The sequence below is a fragment of the Cygnus olor genome, chromosome 2, assembly GCF_009769625.2.
Source record: "Cygnus olor isolate bCygOlo1 chromosome 2, bCygOlo1.pri.v2, whole genome shotgun sequence".
NCBI classification, from domain to species: domain Eukaryota; kingdom Metazoa; phylum Chordata; class Aves; order Anseriformes; family Anatidae; genus Cygnus; species Cygnus olor.
In genome coordinates, this window is record NC_049170.1 from 31,580,361 (window position 1) to 31,603,982 (window position 23,622).

General features: G+C 41.6%; 1 protein-coding gene across 1 annotated transcript; it reads left to right on the plus strand.

The window, feature by feature from the left end:
- The first annotated feature begins 2,761 nt into the window (after nucleotides 1–2,761).
- On the plus strand, nucleotides 2,762–22,098 carry TSPAN13 (tetraspanin 13). The gene is made up of 6 exons (XM_040545870.1): nucleotides 2,762–3,377; nucleotides 15,573–15,740; nucleotides 17,028–17,108; nucleotides 18,073–18,186; nucleotides 18,534–18,644; nucleotides 19,870–22,098. The coding sequence occupies exons 1-6, from the start codon at nucleotides 3,315–3,317 to the stop codon at nucleotides 19,942–19,944; spliced, it is 612 nt and encodes a 203-aa protein (XP_040401804.1). The 5' UTR covers nucleotides 2,762–3,314; the 3' UTR covers nucleotides 19,945–22,098.
- The last annotated feature ends 1,524 nt before the right edge of the window (nucleotides 22,099–23,622 follow it).

Below are 23,622 nucleotides of genomic sequence, written 5' to 3' on the forward strand. Positions count from 1 at the left end.
TACAGAGCAAGATCAAGTGTCACAGTGTCATAATTTTAAGCCAATGGTATACACTTCAAGACTACTTAGTATACACTTGCGCCTCCACATTTCAAATTTGTACTCAGGAGTGACACAGACCTTTAGATTTCAGGCACACAGTAAGTAAAATAAAACAGCAACAATAATGTGGGATTGCAGCCTATTGAAACAGAAGAGATTTTGCCCGAATGCTCAGTTTGCATTGTGAGTGCTTTCACAGGAGGCCCCATGCAGAAAACCTCCTTGAAATTACCAGTCTATATGGAAATGAACAGCGAACAACCAAAGGGTCTCTGCTTGAAGCTCTGTTGAGTTGCAAGAAGCACGCTGGCAGCGAGCCCCGGCAGCTCTGCATTCTCACTCCCCTCTCTCCCTCCAGGAGCGCTTCCTTTCGCCCAGTCCGTCAGGGCTGCCCCAGCAGCAGCACAAGTGCCCAGTGTTCTCTCCCCCTGTCGCAGTTTCCCAGGGAAGAACAACTAATTCACACTGTTTGTAGCTCCTCCTGTTGCCAGCAGTGCCATTGAAAGGCAAGAAAAAAGGGCAGGAGAACAAAGAGTGTGAAAGGAAGCGAAGAACAGGCATCAGAAAAAGTGGGGGAAGAATATGAAAAGTCATATTCTGCTCTTGGTTATGTCTGGCAGCTCTGGATTAATGTCACAGATGGGAGTGCAGAATTTGTCCCCTACAGAGACAAAGGGTGAGGAGACATACTTAGGATTCTCACTTGGACCAGCTGTTTAAATACCTAAGCTTTAAAAAAAATTAAAAAATAAAAAAATCAAGTAAACACTCTCTATGCTTTTCCTACAGAGAAGGAAAGATTCATCTCCAACTACAAAAGCGCCTTGTTGTAACCGACAATTTGAAATAATCCACTAACAAAAAAAGACAATTTAGTTCTAGCCAGAACCAGAATATGATACAAGTTCTTCAGCCCGATAGGAACAGGAGCACAGATGTACTTCTGGCCACTACCAGAAATTAGAGCACTCATGCAGCTCAGTGCTGTAACAGCAAATTTTCTATTAAATCAAAACAATATTATTCCAAGTTCCTACTGTAACTTGTGAACAGAATCAGAGGTGTGGGAGAGAAAAGACCTAAACCCCAGCTACATTTGTCATAGCTCTATTTAGTTAATTGAACCCTCTGATTATCTATCCAAGCTGAACCGTGCCCCACAGAGTTTATCATTGTCTGAGGTGGGGACAAACCAAGTTGCAGTGGATACGGTTGGATGCCCACTCGAATCTGAAGAAGTAATCCTGTACTAGGTAGGACTGTAGGAGCTGTGTCCTTTAATATGAAATACTGGCATCGATTAAGAAAGTGGAGGTACATCTTTTTAATAATTAATAGGGAAAGAGATCTTCTTACAAGAAGGGCAGTGGGTGATAATATTGAATAATTCAGCACTATAACAAAAGGAACAATGGTACAGTAACTTAATAAGTGAGCATTTGCAACAAAATCAAACAAAACATTTGATAGGCTAGTGGCTTTCTTACATTCAGGAAAGGGTACACATCCAAGATACTATTTCCTATCAAGAGATCAACAAACAATTTCTGAAACCGCTCTTTACAACAAAATTAAAAGCAGCTGGTAAAACTGCATTGAAGCAAGTGACTTTATACTGGGCTTACGCTCTGCTAGATCCGGGCCCAATAAAGCCAGAAGCTCAGGTCAGTAAATCTATGTTCCCAATAGCAATAGGCCAAATTAGCTACAATATCAAGTCAGCTTAATTAGCAAGAGGAAAAAAAAACCACCAACAACAAAAACCCACAACATATTTTTCACTCATCCGGCCACTTCACAGAGCTCCAGCAGCAGGGATAGTCTGTCTGTCAACTTGGGAAACAAACAAACAAAAAGCTTTAGCAGCTGTTGAGCATTCAGATCTAATTTGTGGTCAGGAGTATTGGAGAATTTTAATTTGTTGCCTGGCTAGCAGCTGAGAGGTAGACGTACATCAGTAAAAAACTATGAGTCTTCATTACTGCATGAGGAAAAAAAAAAAGCGTTATGTTTAATTGCAGAAGTCTGGCAAAACATCAAAGAGCATAGGAAAAAGATGTTAAAAAAAAGAGATTTGAGTGACAGCCCAGGAAAGACAAAGCCTGCTGTTGTTCAGCCTCTTTCTGTCTCACTGCTGGCAGGAATTACTAGCCTGCTGTGGCTTTCCTTAGCAGACAGAGGCCAGCCAAATTACATAAAACAAAACGTTTTTGGAGTTTCCTTCTTAAATTGTTTTGATGACAAGTTCCTATTAAGAATTGTCGCGAATTCATCAGAAAGTAGATGCAACTTCCTCTGCTAACCGGGAACTGACCATCGCTGGCAACTTTTTCTCTGGCACCAAACCTTGCTGCAATAAAACCACAGCGCTACATGCCATTCCAAACACCCCAAGTGATCATGGTGGAGGAACACAGATCTTGTCTCTTTGTGAAGCCCAGTGAAAAGATAAGAAAACATTTTGTACACTCATCCTGCAACGTGTGCACACCCTGAAGTAGCTTGCAGTTATGGGGCCTGCTGTGTTTATTGCATGGCATTACTCCACGGGGTCTGAAGAGGGGGTTTTAGAGAGTACTGGTGAACTGGGACAGTGCTTCAGTCAACCAAAACCAGCATCAGAAATTTGGTAAGGCTGTTGGGAAATGGTAGAGATGGGTTATTTTAGATATGATATTAGATATATATTAGATATGGTGTGTATTTATTAGATATGGTGTGGCTGCCCATAAGTAACAATACTTAACTCTCATACTAAGGAAACATACTGGTGTAAGCTTGTAGGAGAGTAAAACTTAACAGTACTCCAAATACCCCAGAAAAATAACCCCTTGAACGTCTTCTTTTGATTACCCAGGGGATCGGTTATCGATCACAGACCCGCGCTACCAGGAGAGGGGGGAAGGAGGCTGCAGGCGGCAGCACGACAAGATGGCCGAGGCGGTGCCGACCCCCCCGGGTGACGCCCAGCGCTGCCATTCCCCCCGTATCCCCGAGCCAGGCCCCAGACACGACAAGGGGACGCCCCGGGGGAGGTCGGCAGGGGCTGAGCCCCGAGCACCCCCGGCTCCTCAGGGGGCGGTCGGCGCCATCCCCATCCCCTCCGCGCCCCTCATTTGCATATTTTTACCTTTGCGCCGGGGCCCGGCCAATCAGCGGGCGCCGCTCACCTGCTGGCGGCGGGGCGGGGGCGGCGCGGCCTCCCCGCAGCGCAGCTCCCCCGGACCGTACCGCACCGTGCCGGCAGCGGTACCGGTACCGGCACCGGCGCCATGGTGTGCGGGGGCTTCGCCTGCTCCAAGAACTGCCTCTGCGCCCTCAACCTGCTCTACACGGTGCGGCGCGGGGCGGGGCGGGGCGGGGGGCTTCGGGGGAGAGGGTTTGGCGGGGAGGGGCGCCCCGCGGGGCTGGGGAGGGCGAGGGAGAGCCCTGCGGTGTGTGTGTGGGGGGGGGTCCCGATACCCCCGGTTGGGTTCCGCTGCCCCCGAGAAGGGAGAGGGGGCACGGCTGGAGGGAGGGGGGCGGCGTGTGTTAGGGTGAATAACTGTCCTGTTGGGGGGGGGGGGGTCCTGCCCTGGGGCAGGCACCTGCTCTTATTTCGGTAAGCCTGGGGGCCGGCGTTCCATAGAAAGCAGTAATATTACCGGTTGGGGGGTGGGTTTTTTTCTTCTCCTCCTTATCCATGCTCACACGAGCCAGCGCTGGGAGCAGGGCTGTGTGTAATGGCTGCCCCCGGCAGCGTGTGCCCGCCGCGGCGAGCTGGTGGCCGGTGCCTCTCTGGCGGTGCTGGCCGAGCCCCCGCCGGAGGGAAGGCAGGGAGCAGGCGGGTCTGACGCTGCTCACCCACCAAACCGTTCCCGTCACCAGTGGTTTATTAGGTCTGGCTGTAAGCCCCGCGACAGAGCGTCAGCGGGCGTAGGGGTGCCTCTGCTGAAGGCAGAGCTGTTGCTTATCGCTGTGGTTGGAACAGCGGGTGACCCTAGAAAGTCGCATGGGATCCCTGCGGCACTGTGCCTTGCCCACGTTAGCCCCAGCTAACAGAGCAGGTAGGCATCGTCTGCTTTGGCATCTGTAGTTACAGGTAACCTTCGTGTACGTAGACCAAGATGAAGGAAACTTGGAGTGCTCCACCCTGATTTCTCTTTTAAGTAAACAAAGATGTAAAGCAATATATACATGTATAGTATGACAGAAGGGTGAGAGAAATGTGAGTCTTTCTAACATAATATACACACACAAATCTCATTCCGATGTCAGATGGACAGTGCCTGTTTTTCCTGGACGCCTCATTGCTCATTCTGACAAGCAAATAGTAACCAGATCTAAGGGGTCCTGGACTTCTGAGCATATTTAGCCTCAAAAGGGGTGGGTTGATCTCTGAGACTTCTGGGGTACCATTTGTAACACCTGTGCAATGTACCTGTGACCTGAATCTTGCTTTGATGTCTCTGAGTAGAATTTACTTTGTGGGCGTCACTTGGTATTCATCCGTCTCACCTGTGCATAGCATATGCTTTTGCTGAGAGGAAGGAGTGACTTTAAATTACAGTAACTGGGATATCCACCTGTTATTGTTTGTGTTGCCGATTAATGATCGGCAAATTACAAGACTAACACTTTTCAATTCTGAGTTGCAGAAAAATCATATAAGGTTTAGTTGGCCTGCTGGAGTTGATGTTGCAAAATGTGCAGGTTTCCCTGTTCCTGGGTTAGACACAAACCTGACAATGCAACAGTTGGGTTGTAATAGCACAATGAATTACAGGCTTCTCTTCTCCAAACTGGAAAAACACGTGGAAGACCACCAGAGAATGAACTTCACCCTTTTAAGCAACAGTAATTCACAGCAAGAATTGGTGAGAGGAGTAGCGGGGAGAGAGAAGCTCAGTTAGGTAACGCTTGAACATTCAGCTATATCGATGTGTCTGTATCACGTGCTTGGGGGAGTTACAGTTTGTATTAATCTTTTTTTTTTTTTAAGCACTTCTAGAATATCTTGAAATTCAAAACAACAAAGTAGGATATTGGGGCTTGCTGTCTTGTTTTACTCTTGTTTTCTTGTATACCAAGAAAAATACATATCCTGGCAGTAACAAATCAGTTACTGGCTTGAGGTAAGAAACCAGAAACTGACTAACCTAATTGCTCGCTTACCATTCTTTTCAGGTGATATTTGCTGATGCGTTTTGTTTTTTCTTTGGACTGAATTAATGTCCTTAGGCACAGATTCTATTTTAAAATTTATCTTCTGTGAGTAATTCTGGCATCTATGTTGAGTCTTGCTGACTTCAATATGGTTCCTTATGGGTATAGGAAGGGTAGAGAAAAATAATTGAGACTGTTGACTTGGTATGTATAAAATGAAATGCATTGCTAGAATAAAGTTTTACATGGAAGAACTGTCTGCATACAAGAATTTTTAAAGTTCTAGCTTTGGGTATCTGACCAATTTTGTCTTAGTCAATCATGTTTATGTTTTCCTGTGAATGTCAGACCAATATAAACTGTTTAAAAGGGCTGTCCATGGAGTTCAGCTAGATTCAAGGATGCATTGTAACTACAGATTTCTAATCTTCCAGGTATGAGAGAACCCTAGTTGCTGGCCTCACCGGTATTTGCTCACTTGAATCAGACAAGGATTTCCTTAGGTAGACAGTGTTCCTTTCAAGGAAGTCTTGAGTAATTCTGTTGAAGGCTGAACAGTTGATATCTTATTTCAGATCAGATTCTCAGAAAGGAAGGGGAAATTCCCAAGTCCTGGCTAGTGATGAAAGATTGAAATGGTGGCTGGGATGCAACATTAAATGTATTAAAATTAAAGGAAAAAAATACATTTCATTTGGATGGTATGTGCTGTTTTTAATCACCTGAGCAGCTACTTAGTTATTCCTGCAGCACCAAACATTAACTGTTTGTTGTCAGTATGTAAACATCTTGCCTTTGTTTTGATGAGCAGGCTTTCAGTTTTTCTTACCCGTACAGTGGCTGTTTGATTTTAAAGTAGAACATTACCATTAAAAGTACGTGTTTTTTTTTTTTAGTACTACAGGGTTCATGCCATAAGAGCATCCATGTTTCCTCATACTACTAGAAAGTACCTTATCAAAATCATCTACTTCTTATAGTGCTTTGCTCTCTGAACTTGTTTCTAGACTGCCTGTTCAGTGCCCTCCCTGTTCTTTGCATCACTATTCAAAGTATTGTACTTGAAAGTTTGTGTTTTTTTCTTCTTTGTCTATTGCTGCCTGTTCTCTGGGTGCAGTAATCACTGAAAGTGTAATTACTACATTTGTGTTGTCTGCCACCTTTGTCAAAATTGCTTTCCCTGTATTATGTAAATATATGCAAAGATGAGGACAGAAAATCCCAGATTTGGGCAGCAAGCGTTTGGCATGGTGGGGCTTGTAATAATGCTTGTGGGAGTTGCACAGTTCCCAGTGCAGAGGGGAGAGGAGCTTGCGTCCCCCAGGAAGTCTGCAGGCTCCATGTCCTCTCTGCATAGAGGAGAGCTGGTGTCAGAGGCAGGGTAAACATTTGGATTTTCGTAGGGAAAGGGAATGCAGCTGTTGCTCGTGCTTTCTGGTAATTTCCTGGCTGCTACAGCGGTTATGCAGACCCAGGTACTAGCAGCCAGTAATCAGAGAAACCCAATTCCTGTCCTACAAAGCAGTTTCTTTCACAGTGGTAGAGGAACCTGTGATCTCTGAGCTCAATTCCCTTTTGGTTCGAGTAAGTTTTTCTGCCGTGAGAAGCAAGCAGCAAATAGCCTGCTGTTTGCTGTGCCTGACGCTCTCCAGTCTGTGTACAAGCGCGCAGGTTAAGTTTGCTGCAGCACCTGCCTGTCTATTGGGCTGCTCTAACTCATCGTCCTAACTGGGTACTCAGCAGATGGGGCAGGCTGCCTTGGAGCCATTTCCTTCTTTCCCAAGGACAGTGTGAAGGCAGCAGTACGAGCTGTGCTATCTGTTCTTGATGTGTAAGTCCAACAGCGGTACAGAAGCTCCCGAGTATGTGGCAGGGAAGGTCAGCGTTGGTCATGTTAATTTAGTCTGTTTGTTTTCATTGGCTTTTTTTGGAAGGCTTCTGTGCTAACACTTGAGAATGCCAAAGAGTATCTACAGTGAAATATATTTTAAAACTTGTCAGTCCTTGGACATGTGCTCAGATGTGCCATGTGTCAGTTTGTAGCCAAAATGACAGCAGTCTGTGGTAGTAGGGTCAGAATTAAGACGTGCTGGGTCTGTAGATCAGATATGAGTGTTTTTTTTTTTAAAAACATCTTGTGCAGAGCACATAGTTGCAGTTAGAAGGCCTAGGAAGGCCAGACCACCATGCTTAATGAAAGAACCGGAGAATGATAGGGTGCAGAAGGAGGAGGCTGTATGGAGCATGATATGTTTTGTTTTGTGATGTTTTCAACCATTCTAACAGTGCAGGTGGACACTTTAAAGCCTGCATAGTTTAGAGATGCCCATTGAATGCCCTGAAGTAGTCTTGGAGCTTAAATCGTTAATTTCTACTGATGTTTTCAGGTTGAGGGAGAAATGTGTGTGGAAGAAGGATCTGTGGGATCACTGGGCTTCCTGAAAATATTTTCCATTTAAAAAAAGGGGGGGGGGGGCAAGCAAAAGTAAGCATCTTTGAAGATAACTGTTCCCATTATACAGCAGAAAGCTTGCATTTCCAAAAACCATGGAGTACAAAACAGGGGTTAAATCTCACTGCTGGTTTAACCTTACAGAAGCTTGTTACATGGTCAGCAACAATTTGTTCCTAATTATTGGCCAACAACATAAAGAACTCTGAACTGGGCCATCAAACCTAAGGAGCTGGCTTCTATGATAAGCGACAGGAATGCTGCCTTTCACATAAATTGCTCATTCCACATCATGTCTTCCAAGGCTGTTCAGTAACCAGACTACTGATTGTTCCTCATGTAAATAAAACAAGTATTGTAATTGTGAAAGGTTCTGCTTTGTGATGGAAATCCTCTGGAGGTGCCCAGAGCTTTACCGCTCAACCTTAACTTTGCTTTCAGTAAAGCTGAAGAAATACTGTGAGGTAAAGTTGCTTATGGGTTGGATAGCTTGCAGGCATGATAAAAATCAATTTCACTTAGTTGTAGCTTGCTAAAGATGCACCAGCACATACTGCTTGTTGTATTAACACGTTTTTAGATGAAGTGCTGGGGACCAGAAGAATTGTCTTCCAGATTCTCTGGGGATGTGAAGAAATGATTGACCAAGTTAAAGGGCAGAGTGGTAGAAATCTTTGACTTCAAAATATATACCACTTCAGGTTTAAATTTTAAAGCCCCCTTAAAAGAAGTGTTATGATTATGAATTTGTATAGAGAGAGAGGGGTTAGGGAGGATGCGTTTCATCATGTGTGCAATCTCTCTGATTTTAGTTCCTGTTCCTTATCCAGTCTGACAGCTCTTCTGTAAATATTTCCTTTGCTGATAGTGGTGTGAATGCTTTATAGTCTCTTTATGTAGGAATGGCGAGGCCATATTTCTTGAAATTTAACTTACAAAACGTAGTTTTTACTAATTCTGCTTTGGTCTGAGGCTACAAAGAAACACTGAGAACACTAAATTCTGTGTGACTTGCTTCCCAGCAAGCAGTCGAAGGTAGTTGAAATGCTGAAAAGATGCTAGTCAGTGAAAATAGCAGATTTGCTTATGGCATGCTATTGAGGGAAGGAGGAACTGGTATGGGCATTTGTTTGTCAGTGGTGGTGTCTAGTGAAATCATTTCTCTGTGTCTTGGTTTCTTTTTGTAACATAGAATTTAAGCTTGTGGATAAATACATGGGGTAAGTGTGAAGGGAAATACATTTATCTGGTGCAGTAGTGTCGCAAATAAGCAACCTTGTGCACAGGAAAACTTGGATTTAAAGACTATAGAAAATTAAGGCAATTTGTTTTCCTTTTTACTTTTAGATGAGTTAAAAGAGTAATTTATGCAGTAGTAAGGGAAAAGAAAACCAGACAGGTACTATAAAGGCTAATGCTTTATTCATGTTAACAGTAAGTTAACTGGAGAGTGGGACAAGCAAACTTGTGATGACTTCAGCTTCTGTCACAAAGAAATTCTACTTTGTCTATAAATTGTTATTTTGAAACATCTCTGAAATTCAAGTGTGTGTGTAATGGACACGTTTAAAAAAAGCACACACAAAAGTATAATGGAAGATGCTTCAAGTGGAGTCTGATTCATTCCACTGATCTTGAACATACAGTCCCCAAAATCTTTCCTACAGAGATGCTGACATGGGAGTAATGTTTTCTCTAATGGCAATATGCTTGATATTCTTACTTTTTTTCAGATTCCGTAGAAAAAGTACTTGACCTCATAGTGAAAACTACTGTTCTTCTCTTGGGACTTGTGTTGCCTGTAGGTTTGTTCCAGGAAAGCATTTATTTAATTTCAAATCCGTGAGTTTATATATTGGGTTATGCTAAGCCTCTGTTTGTGTGTGTGTTTTTAGAAAAGGTTGCTGGAGTTTGTACTGATGAAGATAGTATATAGTAGTAAACAAGGGTGTATTGGGTTTACATGGCAGGGGGGCTGCAGGGGTGGCCTTTGTGAGCAGAGCCCAGCAGCTGCCCCATGTCAGGTCAGGGCCAGCTCCAGCCGGCTCCAAAAGGGACCTGTCGTTGGCCAGAGGTGAACCAGGGAGCAACAGTGGTTGGACCTCTGGGAGAGCAGATCTAAGGAAGGGGGTGGAAAAAACCAACTGCTGTGCAAGAGCAGCTGAGAGAGCGAGGAGTGAGAACCAGCCCTGCAGCCCCTAAGGTCAGTGCAGCAGGAGGTGCTCCAGGCATGCAGCAGCAGTTCCCCTGCAGCCTGTGGAGAGGCCCCTGGTGGAGCAGGCTGTCCCCCTGCAGCCAATGGGTCCCACATGGAGCAGATCTCCACGCTGCAGCCCGTGGAGGAGCCCCCAGTGGAGCAGGTGGATGTGGCCTTGAGGAGGCTGCAGCGCATGAAGAGCCCCCGCAGGAGCAGGCCCCGGGCCGGAGCTGTAGCCCGTGGAGAGGAGCCCACGCAGGAGCAGGGGGTCTGGGGGGAGCTGCTGCCCGTTGGGGACCCGTGCTGGAGCAGTTTGCTCCTGGGGGATGGACCCCGTGGTACGGAGCCATGTGGGAGCAGTGCTTGAAGAGCTGCTGCCTGTGGGCAGCCCCTGCGGGCTCAGTTGGGGAAGGACGGCATCCCATGGGAAGGACCCCACGGGGAGCAGGGGTAGAAAGTGACCGTGAAGGACCGGTGGAGATGAAGTGTTGGGGACTGACCGCAGCCCCCATTCCCTTGGAGGGAGGCCATAGAAGAGGGTGGACGGGGGATAAGGTATTTTTAGGTTTCTCACTGCTCTAGCTTAGTAGTAATAGGCAATAAATTACATTAATCTCCCTATGCGGAGTCTGTTTTGCTTGTGACAATAATCGCTGAGTGATCTCCCTGTCCTTATCGCATCGTATTTTCTCCCCCTTTCCCTTTGGGGAAGGGGAGTGAGAGAGTGGTTGTGGTAGAGCTCAGCTGCCTGGCAGGGTAAAACCACCACAGAGGGTTTTAAATTTACATTACTGGCTGTTGTTTTCCCATATGTACACACTTCCCGGGGCTCTGTCTTGCTTTTCTGGTTTGTGGATAGTATGTGCTTGTAGTATCCTTCCATGAGACATCTTGGTGTAGTTTGAGACTGTAATAAATCCTTTTGCTCTTAAGTGAATGGGACCTTTTAAATCACTGTGTAAGTACTTCTGAAGAATCATTCATTGCTCTTTTATTGAGAACTGTTTGTAAGAAGGTGTTTTGCTGTTGCATGGCCTAGGAGATTGTGGTATTTAATGAGGCAGGTGGTTCAGCAGAGTCCTTGGTCAGTGCTAAACCTGTCCCCCATCCTGGTAAAACTTGTTTTTTTGGTGCGGGGAGTGGCAAAGTTTCCATGGTGGAACTGCTGGCAGTGGTGGTTGGAGGGGACTTTGGGGCCCACCTGTCTGGGCTTCTGCTCTGGGCAGGATTATGAGCAACACTAGGTTGCCCCCTGTGGCTTTGTCTACTTCAGTTTTGAACACCTCAGAGAACAGAGGTTCCATCATCTTTTTGAGTGCAGCACCAAACCACCTTGCAGATTTTTTTTTTTTTTATGTCCAGAATCTTCCAAGCCATTGCTTGTGGCTGTTGCCCTTGTCTTGCTGCCTGTCAGTACTGGGAAGTGTGTGCCTCCATTGTTTTCGTAATGCTCCTTCATTTTCAGCTGCTATTTGATTATTACTGACTAAACAAACCCAGCTCCGTCACCTGATTCTCAAACATCGTCCTCAAAGCTCCAGGCCATTTGGAGACCCTTTCCAGCTTCTCATATTCTTTTTTGACTTGGGGGATTTGAAATAGGACACAGTACTTGAGCTTGCAGCCTCTCCAGCATTGAGTTTCCTTTGATTGTCCTCCTCTTGGCTTTCCCTTCACAGTGAGAGCAGACTTCGGCTCGTATTCCACTTGGCAATCTGTGTGATCCCCAGGTCGATCTCAGAAGGCTGTTGTTCAGTCAGTCTGTTCCCAGGCTGCAATGACGTAACCCAGGTGCACAGTTCTGCACTTTGTGAGGTTTTTGTTGGCTCACTGCTAAAGTTCATCAAGGTCTGAGCGGAACCTCTAGTATTTGGAGAGTCAGTCCCTCTTTCTTGTTTAGTATCATCCATGGACGTTTAAAGGATTTGTTCTATTCCATCACCTAGGTTGTTGATGAAGATGCTGAGGAATGTTGGCCCCTGTATCAACCTCCTTCCCAGCTACCAGCAGGATGCGGAACCATCCCTTACTACCCTTTAAGCTCAGCCATCCAGCCAGGTTTCATTCAATCTAACAGTCCAGTTCTCCAACCCATGTTTTTTCAGTTTAGTAATGAGAATACTGTGGGAAAACAGATCTGTCCTATTCACTAGAAACTAGGCTGTGATTTGATATGTTTTTGGTAGATTTATCAAGTAAATATTTGAAGCAGTAAGTAAGGTTAGCTTTACATAATGTAAAATTTATGTAGAGAAAATAGTTTCACTTGTACTTCAGTCTTCCAAGGATGACGTTATTTTCTTGGGGGGGGTGGAGGGGCTTGCTGCTGTGAAATGTACTGTCAGTAAAATAAAACATGACATTTGGAAGATCTGTAGAGTCCTTTTTTTCTTTATTTAGCAGAAATAGATGAGTTTTTAAATAAATAAATAAAGCTGGTACCTTTAGAATGTACGTATTATTTATTTAAAAGTAGTTAGGGACACTAATTCTTTCAACTGTTTTATTTCAAAGTCATAGTAGGTTCACTTTTAGAAATATTACACTTAAATTCTTTGTTTCAAAACACCTGAATATACATTGTTGAGTAGTAATTCCTAGCAGCTAAACAGTTGTTTAACCTAAGAATCTTGCTTTGTTTTACAGAATTGTAAAAACTCTTCCCAAAACAGCTTAAGTTCTTTTTCCTGTTTGTAGTAGTATGTGTTTACTTTAGTTTCTCACATTATGGCGCTATAAAACTGCATATATATCTGCCTTTATTGCTTAACGGAATGAACACTAACAGGGAAAAATGCCTTTATCCTTTGGAGGGAGGGGACAAAAGAGTTGAAAAGCTTAGTTTACTAGACAAGGAGTTTGTTTCTTGGAGACGTACATCTGAGCAATTAATTACGTCTTCAGTCTGGATCTGTAGCTGCTGAATCACATGTCTGACGCTTCCTGACAGCCACCTGTCGACCTGGTAATAAGAAACCAGAAGGGATGATTCCCAGTGTCAAACCACAACTGAAAACGAAGGAATAACAGCAATTTCATCTTTCAACACGCAGAAGAGGCACAAGCTTAATCCTAAGTCCGTTTTCAGAATGGTTTGTAAGCCTTCAGTTTCCATTTCAGTTTTGAAATACACAGTCAATTTTCCACACTTTCAAGTGGCTGAAATTGAAGGAGTCTGGAGTGGCTTTGGTCCAAATCATATATCTGACTGATACTAGATGAAGCATTCTCACATCGCTTGCCAACTGGAGCCCAGTAATATAGACCTGTGATTGTAATGAATTTCCAGATGTTTTGAAGAATTAGACAATGGTCAGCTTCATAAAGGAAGAGAAAACTTCTCTTTTCTTTTTTTTGGTCAAAGCTGGCCACCAGATTTTTGAACGTTTGAGATTGAACAACAGGTTTAAGAGTCTAGAAGAGTGTTTTTTTTCCTTTTTTTTTTTTTTTTTTTACCATCTACTGAAAATTGTAGCAGTTCCAGATTCAGTATGTGGCTCTTACTGCCACAAATGCTTTTTGGGCCAGGGGGTCACAGTAATAACTTCTAGTATCATACACATTTGTTTCATGTACATGTCCTTGGAGCAATGGAAGCTGAGGCAATTAACCAGCAGCAAGAAGTAAGTAGTACGCTGCAGCTCACACACCACATATATCTAAGAATATTTTAAGCACAGATTCCGTTTAGATGTCCCGTTTTTGATTTTGATCCTTTTAAGAATAAGTTGATTTCATCTAATTGTTTTAGAATTTTTAAGAAATAACTGAGCAAAGATCTGGACACTTACGTAGTAAAATAAATCTTCTCTGTGGTACGAGGCAATGAAATAAAGTGAATGGGCATAGATCAGAACAGGAGGATCTTGCACTTAGCTGTCTGATAGCGAGGCTAATTTTTAACTAGCGGTATTAGGAAGTTTATAGCCTTACGCAGCATACATTCAGAAAATCTGTCTGTGGCAGAGCCAAGGCGCTTTTATTGTTATTTTCTTATTTTTCACTTCTCTGTAATTTAGATTCTTGACATCTTGGCCCAGTGTTTTGATTTTCACTAAACACGATGATTAGGGCTTTTTGTTTAAGAGAAACAAATACGTGAATTAATCCTGAAACTCTACTGGTATTGAACAACTCCTTGCACTGTTATATTGCTCTTCTGTCTCTTCATGTTGTGAACGGAAGGTGTAGGGATGACAAATACTCTCCTTTTCTTCTTGCAGACTGATTAAATTTCTCCTGAGGATTACTGGCTTTTTGTAAAAACTTTTTTGAGATGTGTTTTTGTCTGAACACAAGTTAGGGGAAACTCCCACTGTGTTTTGATTTTGCTGAGCATCACAAGTTGTTCTACTAGCTTTCTTGATGTTCTCTTAGATTTCCTTGTCTCAAAAGCAGCATTACATCAGCCAGTCTTCTAAAAGATACTTTAGTTGAAAAAATATACTCTCATAGAATCATGTTTAGTATTAAAACCAAGAAAAATGCCCTGCTTTAGGGTTAATATACTGAAAGGATGGTTAAGCTGGAAATTTACTTTTTTTTTAAAATCCCTCTGGTAAGTAGGAAAATGTCATGATACATCTTGTTTGAACAAAAAATAATGAGCAAGTCTAAGTGCTGCTCTATATTTGTTGTTGAATAAAGCCGCATAGTTGGACTAGACTGAGCGCATACTGCTTTTTATAATGATACAGCTTCTGGGTATTTTTTGGTGAGGTCAGGCTTTTGGAAAGTTGAAATTTGCATGTCGAATTGATGTTATTTAATGGAGAATGTAATAGGCGATATGTGACGCATAGGTCTAACTGTTTCAGATGAGTGTTAGGCATCTTGTGTCAAGGACATCTGGCTTGCTTTGACTGCTGCTTCTCTCCTGTTGTAACTCGTTGCAGATTTCTCTGCAGCTTTTCATGTTGGAAATTTTTTTTTTGTTTTTCTATGTTTTTGGCCTGGAAACAGGAAAGGCTGGAGCTTCCTGCCCACATAAACAATGAATTCTAGCAAACTAACTGGGACAGATTCTGCTTGCTTTCCCTGAATACCATCTTTAAAAGGAAGGAAACAGCATAGGAGCACTTTGGGCATTGAAGTAGGATTGACCTCATAGTAGAGCTAATTTCCTGATGAAATACATAGTGGAGACAGGACACCTTAATTGTTTCGCTGTATGCAGTCCTTGAGATTCAATATTTTTGTATGACCTTTTTAACTCTTGTGTTATATCATGTACTACATAGAATCTTCTCTAATGATTTCATACAACTATTTCTGATTACGGTAAGTTTTGGCAAAGTGCAGTTTTTTTTACATGTTCAGAGCTGTGGAGCTATATTCTATAAATATGCTGTGTTACAGAAAACATCTGGAAGCGTCATTCTTCCATTCTGTAAATTAAAGCTGATGATTTCTGTCTTGTTTTGTCAATTCTGTTATAATCCACACCAATTCAGTGTTTCTAGTCAATTACAGTTATGCAACATGGCTTGACTTGTAGGTACACTGAGTTATGACAGTTTCTCCATAACAGTGTTGAGGAATATGTGTGCCTTAAAACATCTGATAAAGTCATTCCAGGATGAAGTGGGGAATTGGCTTGTTTAGCATTGTGCTGTTTCTCTTTGAACTGGAAAGAATTGTACGTTTCTGATAACAACCTTAACGTAAGGAGTGTAGCTGTGTGTTGGTTGAGTCTCTTTTAACATGCAGACTAACTCTGTTTTCTCTTCCCTCCAGCTGGTAAGCCTGCTGCTGATTGGAATTGCGGCATGGGGAATCGGCTTCGGCCTCATCTCTAGTTTCAGAGTTGTCGGAGTGGCAGTTGCAGTAGGCATCTTCCTCTTCCTCATTGCCCTAGTCGGATTGATTGGTGCGGTGAAACATCATCAAGTATTGCTGTTCTTTGTATCCTTCCTGTGTGTTAGTGCATAGATCACAGCTTGATTCAAGCTATGTAAACAACCTGCTCTGTGGGCTGACACTTGCGGAAGGTGCTTCAGAAACAGAACAAGGCTGTGAATTTATGTTTTGGTCAGGTGCAGAGTAAATTAAACATAATTCCCACTTTATTCCAGTTTCCTTGTTCTGCCCTTGTTTTCACTTTGAAGACAGAACTATTCCCTCCTTCTCTTTTTAAAAATTAAAATATTTCAGCTTTTTGAGAAGATTTTATGGTGTGCCACTGTGTTACATGTTACAAGCCCTTCTTGCTGTGCCCTCAACCCTCTAGCAAGCTGGAGTGTGTGAACTACTAATGTTTAGCAATGGAGGGAGGAAGATACTTTCAGACAGTAAACTGGCCGTAGCTGGCAGAGGAATGCGTTGTTACCCATACATGCTGCCAATAAGCACTTTCTTTCATACTTAGTCTTTAATTGTGAACCCAGATTTGAAATAAGCACAGGCCTTCTCAGTGTGCTGTGCTGTCCCTTTGTGTGTACTGACACCGTGTAAGCCGTCTGTGGTGCTACCTTGCATAACAAAATTGATCTGTTTGGATGAGAGAAGAGATTAATCAGATAAAATTCTTATTTTTCTGGTTGTGGTCTGTGAATAAATAGTGATGTCTGCGTCACACACAATTTAATTACATGAGGTAAGTTTTTTGCCTTGCAACACGGCAGCCAAATTGAGAATCCAGTGCATGACTTTCAAAACGTGAACAAATAAAACTTGTTCTTTTTTGGTTTATACTGTTTTCAGATGCATCAGTGCAAAATTGTGTTCCAAAAGCAGCTCTCAGTTTTTATAATCTATCTTAAAGTTACCTTTTTAATTAATTACAGTGTGATGTCATTGAACAAAGAAAAAAAACATAATATCTGGAGAAGTATTTTATTTATTACTGTAACTGAAGTACCTTAAAATGGCAACTTCAGTCTGTAAAGATAAAGGAACCAACTTCTCTCTCAACTTTCATTATTTCTTTGTTCATGTTGTCTTCCTAAACAAGAAATACTAAACCCAGAAATACAAGCTGAGAATACTAGTAGCCAAAAAAGAGAGAACATATGGTGATTGAGTTCTGGGGACATTATTTGTGTTATCTCTTCCACATCTAGGTAGAATTTTTCTGTAGTCCTTTTGTTTCAAAAGACCTGTTTTTATCCAATGAAATAAGGCATGCCATTAGTCATTTGTGTTCTATAAACAAAATTAATTTGAGAGACTGTCTTTAACTACCACTTCCAGTACATGATTATCCTTTTGCTAGTCTTTATTGTCCAGTTTTCTGTCTCCTGTGCCTGTTTGGCACTAAACAAGGAACAGCAGGTAAGAAATGTTTCCTGACTTCTCAGTTAATCTATAGCATATTATTATTTTTATTTCATATAAATGTATGTATGCATATGTGTGTGTGTATATCTATCTATACAGATGTATGTAGTCTTCCACCAAATGTGGAGTGCATGTTTTAAGAAAATCTGGTTTCAAAAATGCCCTTCAGCTGTCTTTTTTATTTTTAATTGTTTTGGTTTTAAGGTGCCCATCTAGGTTTATGTTCACAATTATAGCAGCATGGTATCTTGATTATATCATGGGTTCAGCAGTTCCAGATAAGCTGATGAAATCTACGGTAATCATAATGTAAAGGTGATAAATCCACTGAATTGTTCTTGTGTAACTGAAAAGGTTATGACTACATTAGGTACAGTGGTGACTGACCCATAAGTGGAAAAGTAAGACAAGCATCTATGGCATATGGAGAATAATTCTTACTGCATAAGTAGGAGGCAAGGGTATAGTGACTAAATGATCAGCTTCTACATGTAAGCGCAGTTTGTTTAAAACCTGAGCAATCATGCTTAGATTAGTCATGTGTTCTATTACTCGCGCTCTTGTTAGGTTTAGGAAAAGGATTGGAAGAAAATGACTTACGACCATAAACGTGCTGCTGCTAAGTGCTGCAATCTCATTTGCTATCCAGACTGTTTGAACATTGAAGTCATTCTTTAATATGTTATTCTGTTAGACTTTGGGATCTGAAGGTTTTAGTTGTTAAGGGCTATATAATTGGTGGAGCAAAGCTAGGTAAGCAACGGATTCTGTTATTTGGATGTTCCTGCTCAATGAGAAGCTATCAGATAAGGTTTCTGTTTGAGCTGTCTTTGGGGAGTCAACCATTGTGTTGACTATTATGAAGGAAGCAAAAACAATCACCTACTTTGCCTCATATATTGGTTTCCATTGATATATAAAACAGATCAATTAATATGTATTTGCTTATGCCTTGTAGAGTCAACTTCTAGAGGTGGGATGGAATAATACTAACAGCGCAAGAACAGATATTGAGAGAAATCTGAATTGTTGTGGATTCAGAGTCTTTGATCCGAATGAAACCTGCTCCTCTGTAAGTTTATTTTGAAGTGTAAAAAGACCTCAACATTCTCTCGTATTTGTTCGATAACGTGTAATTGCTTTCATAGTTGAAGAAAGCAGAGGTTTTTAACAAATCTGTAAGTTAGTTGTTATGATGATACTAAGGTCCTTATTTAACTTACTGGAAACCTTACAGAGCACTCTTTAAATGCAGAGCACTCTTTAAAGGTTGTATTTGTGTACTTGCTTTTTTGGAGTCTTATAACTCCTAAAGCTTTGTTCGTAGCTTGTAGTCTTCTATAGAGCTAACTGGAAGCTTTCAATCAATGAAGCGTCATCAGAAAATGGAGTGCAATTCTCCATTTGTATCTGTTACAGGATTGCTTTAGAAGTCACCAGTGTCAACCATGTGCACCGATAATAGAAGAATATTCTGGAATGGTGCTCAGATTTGTTGGAGGCATAGGACTCTTTTTCAGTTTCACGGAGGTAAGTAGGTTAGAAAATAGTGCTTTTATTTTTATTTTTTTTGCCTGTAATTGTTTCACAAAACAAAGCTTTAAGTTTTAGGGGGTTTGTTACAGGAACTCGCCATATTGTCAAACCTAATTAGGTCAAAGCTTTTCATGCTATCAGCTTGTTTAAGTCTGCCAAAAGTAGGGCTTGTCTTTATTCAACACTTGGAGTATTTATGACTTTCTGTTATTTAGACTACAAGCTTACTATGTAGCACATTAAAATGTGGTGTTATAAAACCTAGATTTTGCAAAAAGTTGGCTGTTCAGGTTTACTGTTATCCAAAAGTAATAAAGATGTGCTGTTGCTTTTAGCTTATTTCCATATTCTCCCTGCTCCCTCCATCTTTCTGTGCTCCTTTGTTTGTTTGTTTTGGAGGATTTTTTTTGTGCCTCCTGTAGTGCAGAGAGACAGTACCATGATAAATGAACTGTATTTTAAGCATTATGGTGTGTTTTCATTTTTTCTTTTTCTTTTTAAGTCTTTGGCTCTTTGCTTTGGTATCCAGATGGTTCATATACTTGCTTTATCAATCAGTGAATAAAAATCCTCGGAGCAGATCTTTCATAACTCCACAGTACGGCATATTAAAATGATGCTCCTGTTGTGCAGTGCAGTTTTCAGACTGTTTGTAGATATTGCTGCAGCAAGGGGATATAGCAACTTAAGCAGAATTACTCTGACTTCTGCCCTTAATTTCTGTATTAAAAATGTGAAGTTGCAGTATGGGGGTGTGCGTGTGTGTGTTTATGCAGAATTTGAAAATGTACTGGAATATAGCCCTATTCTTAAGCAGTAGCTGATGAAATGAAACAATTTGTAGGATATTATTTTATTTATCATTATCCTGAAAACAGGCTTATGAATATTTATCCTTTGGGGGGGGAGGATAGCTCTAGATACTGTGATACTAGATATCCTCTGATAAATATTTTGCTTAGCATTGTGGATACAGTTTTGCCCTTATTTTCTTCTCTCTATTGCTAGATAAGAATTATTTCTGAGAAGGTGCATTCTTTTTTAAATTATGGTAGTTGGTCTGGGGCTGTGCAATTTCAGCAACAGTGTAATATTCTACACTCATATACTATAAATTCGTTATCAGGGTTTTATGTTTAAAACAAATTTAGTAAAACTGATGGAAGATGAGGGTGGAAACCCTCTGCTTAATAATATCGTTGTTTTTTTTTCCTTTCAGATCCTGGGAGTCTGGCTGACCTATAGGTACAGGAACCAAAAGGATCCCCGTGCAAACCCCAGTGCATTTCTTTGATAAGTTTATAAAAGACTGAATCTTCTCTCTGCACCCTCTACTTCAAAATACTAGACCCATAGTTTGACACTTCCCTGTAATAAGGATTCTCCATGTACCCAAAAGAAAACCTTTTCCATAAGAAGTTTGCGGTTTTTATCTTTAAATTCCCACTGGTTTTCTTAAAAATCTCTATTTTGAAGTAGATCGGAGTATTCAGTAGCTGGGCAGAGTCAGAATAATTCTGTTCTGACTTCAGGAGTTGGTGTGGTGAACTCTGTTCAGTGAGTTTTGTAGCACTACTGGCTTCTCTGCTGTCCAAAAAACCAGAAAGTATTTTCTGCTGTATTCACTGATTACAAAAATTCACCTAATTTCTCATTAAAATGATAAAAATTACATGGTGGGTGTGTTAAGCTGTATGATTTTATTAAGATTTATGATGAGTTCTAGTCAACTTTTTTGTCTTAGTAATGTTCTCCCATTATTCTGTTTTTATTTTTTAAAAAGGTAAAGGTGTTATCTTCTGTAATGCGTCTAAGTGTGTATTAACTGACTACTGTAGTCTTCATCCCTTCCCTACTCTGTTTATTTTGTTTTTTTGGGGGGGCAGATTTAGAGGGTATTTTGAGAATTAAAAAATAAAGAAGTACTTTTATGGGTATCTTCACTATGAGAACTATGAATGAAGAAAACCAGAAGATGTAATCTGCAGCTAATTAACCTGAGCCTTTTTTTCTTTTGACAACTGAATGAAACTTGGTATTTGTACAACATAAGCATTGATAGTGGTCTGTCATCTTGTTTATGTAGGAAACTTGACTTGGTGTTCGGAAAGTAGTATAAATATTTTTACAGATGGTATAAAACTATAGTTGTACTCAGTCAGCAGTATATATTCCTCTGTCATCCAGCTTCAAGTCTTGATTTGATAAGAGAATAGTGGGGAGGAGAAAAAAAGTGGTGTTTTCCAATAGTTTGTTTTTTAAAAAAAAAAAAAGGATTAAAGTTAGAATGGTACATCATCCACGTGCTGAGTGTTGTGTAAGCTGAAGGAGAGCACGGTCCCTGGTCCAATCTCCAAAACAAGTGATACATGAGCTGGAAGATCTAAGCAGCAGAGGTGTGCACGTTCCATTTGTTTCTAATCACAATGAATTGCAGACCTGTACCTTTTCTTCATTAAATTGCTGCTTCTAGCATGGTGTAGGCAGCTTCTGTAGACTGAAAGACAGCTCTGCAGGAAGAAAAAGGGAAGTGTATTAAGGTCATCTGCCAAGGCGCACACAGTATCTGAGTGCAGTGGATGGGCAGTCAATGAGCGCAAATGAAAGAAGGTTCTTATAGGGGTCTCCCTTTGCTAGGCAGATGCCTTCTTGCTTTCACAAAGAAGGCAGAAACAAGTTGAAATACCTGCTTATCAGAACGCTTTCAGGCTTCATGTGCCCAGTGCTTCTCAAGAAGGAATTGTCTCGAGGTTTCAAGGGAAAATGCTGAACCTGAACACGGAGAGGACTATGAGGAGCTTAAGACAGCTTCTCGTCAGATAATTCCTCAACATCTGCTAGCAGCGCCATCTCCTGGTGTTGGATCTGTGAATTCCTGCTTCGAATGTCTGGAAGTACTGCTTTCTGCTTCAAGCACATGCTGAACCCATGTACTGAAGGAGATGGGACCTTAAGAGCCTTCAGACTGTTACTGAGATATAATGTAAATATGCACAGCCTCTTTTTTTTATTTTCTTCCAAGTGCTGTCCTGTTAAAGGGTACTTGCCCTGCCATCCTCAATACATGTCAAGAGGACAGTGATGATCTCAAAGCTGTCCTTAGCAACAGCTAATTTTCCTAGTCTAGATAGGCTTTGCATTCTGTGCATTCATGTCATAAATCAGAGGAAGAGAATTAAGGAGAAGGTTTCTGAATGTTAAAATAACACTGTATCATTGCTTCAACCTTGAAATTTTTCTTCATTGTATTTAGAGCTTGGTTTGGGGTGGTTCTAGTTTCATGACTATAGTAGGTGATACTGGAGTGTGTACATGTGCGTTACTGAAGAAATACTGAAAATGTTACTACTTTAGAAACTGTCACGCCTCAGAACACTTAGTGTGAATTTAAGTGTTCAAAAGACATCAGTGGAGCATAAGATTTGATTAAAATTTTTCTATTGTATTAATAATACTTTGTCTAAGATTGTTTTTTGTTTGTTTGCTTTTAAAATCAACTACGAACCTTGAAATTCACATCAAAGATACAGATTCACTTTCAGAATCTGATTCTTAAGAGGGGGCAGTAAAATGCATTTTTTAAAAAAAACATACCACATACACCATCTGACCACTTTCATGTGAAGATAACTGTTTCTTACGAAAAGAAAAAGCTTGCATATCTTGAATTGTTACCTGTAAAATGTACCTTAAAATCTGTAGCTGATAAGAGAATAGGACCTTACAAGACTATACGTGACCTTGCATTGTTATTTTAGCCATAATTATTTAAAGATTTTTGAAGTATAATGGAATTGCAGAAACCCCGTTCATCCAGTGCACTTCAAGTTACTGAGCACATACATTTCAGAAATGATTTCTCCAGGTTTTCAGACGAAACTATAAGAATTTTAATAAGTTACTTGGCTTGGTGCCTCTAAGTAATTGGTGTTTAGAGGAGGGAATGAAAAGAGCAGAATTAAGTAAACCATTTCTGTATTCTTGAAAAACTGGCTAAGGTGAAAAGCAAATTACAGAAGTATAGCATTGAGTGCAAAACAAAGTTTCAAATTTGAAAGTGATTTTTTTTGTGTACTCGCAGGCTTAACTAAGAGTACCCCTAGACTTGCAGAATATGCCGTACTGTAGGTGCACTGTTGAGTCAAGCAGACAGAGATGATTCTGATAACCAGTTGTTCCTGCCTTCATTAGTGCTGTCCTTCTGCTCATTAGTGTAAAAACTTTTGTTTGTTTTTTAATTTATTGTGTGTGGCCGATAGCTGCTTCTAGAGAATATTTCTGCCTCAGCTGCCACATTTTCCACCACTTTCTTCTGCTTGGGAAGAAAAGGAGAGACCTTTCTGTAGCAAAGAATTTCCTCACCACAACTAAAGGATGCTGCAATAGAAGGGAACATCTTACTGAACTGCTGAAGGGATGCTGAAGAAGGGCTTGGGTGGGATGGGACCTTAAGGATCACCCAGTTCCTCCTCCTCCATGTGCAGGGATGCCACCCACTAGATCAGGTTGCCCAGGTCCTCGTCCAGCCTGGCCTTGAACACCTCCAGGCATGGAGCATCCACAGATTCTCTGGGCAGCCTGTGCCAGTGCCTCACCACCCTCTGAGCAAAGAATTTCCTCCTAACCTAAATCTCCCTTCTTTTAGTTTAAAACCATTCCTCCTTGTCCTATCATTATCTGCCCAGGTAAAAAGTTGCTCTCCTCTTTTATAAGTCCCTTTTAAGTACTGAAAGGCCGCAATGAGGTGTCTCCAGAGCCTTCTCTTCTCCAGGCTGAACAACCCCAGCTCCCTCTGCATGTCTTCACAGGAGAGGTGCTCCAGTCCTCTGAGCAGCTTCGGGCCTCACAAGGGCAGAGCAGAGGGGAACAATCACCTCCCTCGCCCTGCTGGTCACCCTTCTGTTGGTGCAGCCCAGGATGCAGTTGGTCTTCTGGGCTGCAAGTGCACACACTGCTGGCTCATGTCAAACTT

Coding starts and splice junctions, on each gene's coding strand:
- TSPAN13 (XM_040545870.1), top strand. CDS start 3,315: ATGGTGTGCGGGGGCTTCGCCTGCTCCAAGAACTGCCTCTGCGCCCTC. Junction 3,378..15,572: donor CCCTCAACCTGCTCTACACG/GTGCGGCGCGGG, acceptor TCTTCCCTCCAG/CTGGTAAGCCTGCTGCTGAT. Junction 18,187..18,533: donor CGAATGAAACCTGCTCCTCT/GTAAGTTTATTT, acceptor TATCTGTTACAG/GATTGCTTTAGAAGTCACCA.